Consider the following 1,215-nt stretch of genomic DNA (forward strand, 5'->3'; position numbering starts at 1 on the left):
AAAATAGAGAAAAATATATTTTAAAAATAATGGGATTAAACAAGGGCTAAATAACATTTCCCACGACAACTTGTAGGAAAAGGGAATTGGGGATGATAAAAGTCTGTAATTAATGCTCTAAAATCTGGCATGTAAGGGTATTAACGAAGAATTTACAACATATTAACCACCTCAACTCGAAAATGTTTGATATATCGTATCAGATAGATTTATATAGAGTATGTAGTTTTCGTGGCCAAAACTTTGAATTAAAATATTACAAAAGTACAACTTCTTGAGTAAAAACTCTATTTGTTATACGTCTCTTTGGGAAAACAGATAATTTTTGCCTTTTATATATGCCCATTAAATTCTAAATCTGCTAGTATTACATGCAGATGGGAAGAGAAAATGAAAATAAAAGGAAAACTATCCACAAAAATCAATAAACCCAACAGAGGAGGGGGAAAAAAAAGGTACAGTGCATTTAAAAAATTAATCCTCAGAAATGCTCTGCAAATGAGGCTTCCATACTCCAACTCTCCCTTTCTTCCGTTCCCGGCGTGACGAATTTTTCTCTGAATTACTTTCCGGAACAAAATCCGGCTCGCCGTAGCTGCATTTCTTGGGAGACTTCTTGAGGTAGTTGAGGGTTTTCTTCTTCTCTGCAGGCAAAGAAGATGCTGGTATTAAGAAATAAATGCTGCCTCTCTTCAGCTCCGACTCGGGTGATAGTATCAAAATCCGGCGTGGAACACCTTGACAGCTTGGCTTACTCAATACATGGTTTGGGTTGCTCTTAAGAACCTCGCCGGCGGTGATCGGTCTTGTTATTTCTTCTACATAGCCATTTAAGTGTACTATACGGATCAAGTCTAGCGCTCCACAGGGAAGAACACAGGCTAAACAACATCTCAAACTGTTTCCCATCTCTCTCTCTCTCTCTCTCTCTCTCGCTGTTCTCTATCTGTGCGGAGTTTGAAAGGGATTATGAAGTGCTGCTTATATAGGAGGAACAGCCTTACTCATTATGGATAATTAAACTATTTTGTATTGTACTTAAAAGAGTAATGTGCACAAAAATTGCACAATAGATCCTCAGTCTTTGGCATTTAGTTCCCAACTTTTAAAATAGAACATTTTGATAATCAACTTTTTATTATTTTTAGGAGGTGGGAACAAGGGGTTTCAAGATGGGGTTAGGGCGGGTTGCTAAGACAGAGTAGCGGTGGGGTT

General features: G+C 37.7%; 1 protein-coding gene across 1 annotated transcript; it reads right to left on the bottom strand.

The window, feature by feature from the left end:
• Positions 1–279: 279 nt before the first annotated feature.
• LOC111374747 lies at positions 280–966 on the bottom strand. Its single transcript, XM_022997484.1, has one exon. It carries the CDS (start codon positions 907–909, stop codon positions 475–477), a length of 435 nt encoding a protein of 144 aa, XP_022853252.1. The 5' UTR covers positions 910–966; the 3' UTR covers positions 280–474.
• Between the last annotated feature and the right edge of the window lie 249 nt (positions 967–1,215).

The sequence above is a fragment of the Olea europaea genome, unplaced genomic scaffold (assembly GCF_002742605.1).
Source record: "Olea europaea var. sylvestris unplaced genomic scaffold, O_europaea_v1 scaffold12851, whole genome shotgun sequence".
NCBI classification, from domain to species: domain Eukaryota; kingdom Viridiplantae; phylum Streptophyta; class Magnoliopsida; order Lamiales; family Oleaceae; genus Olea; species Olea europaea.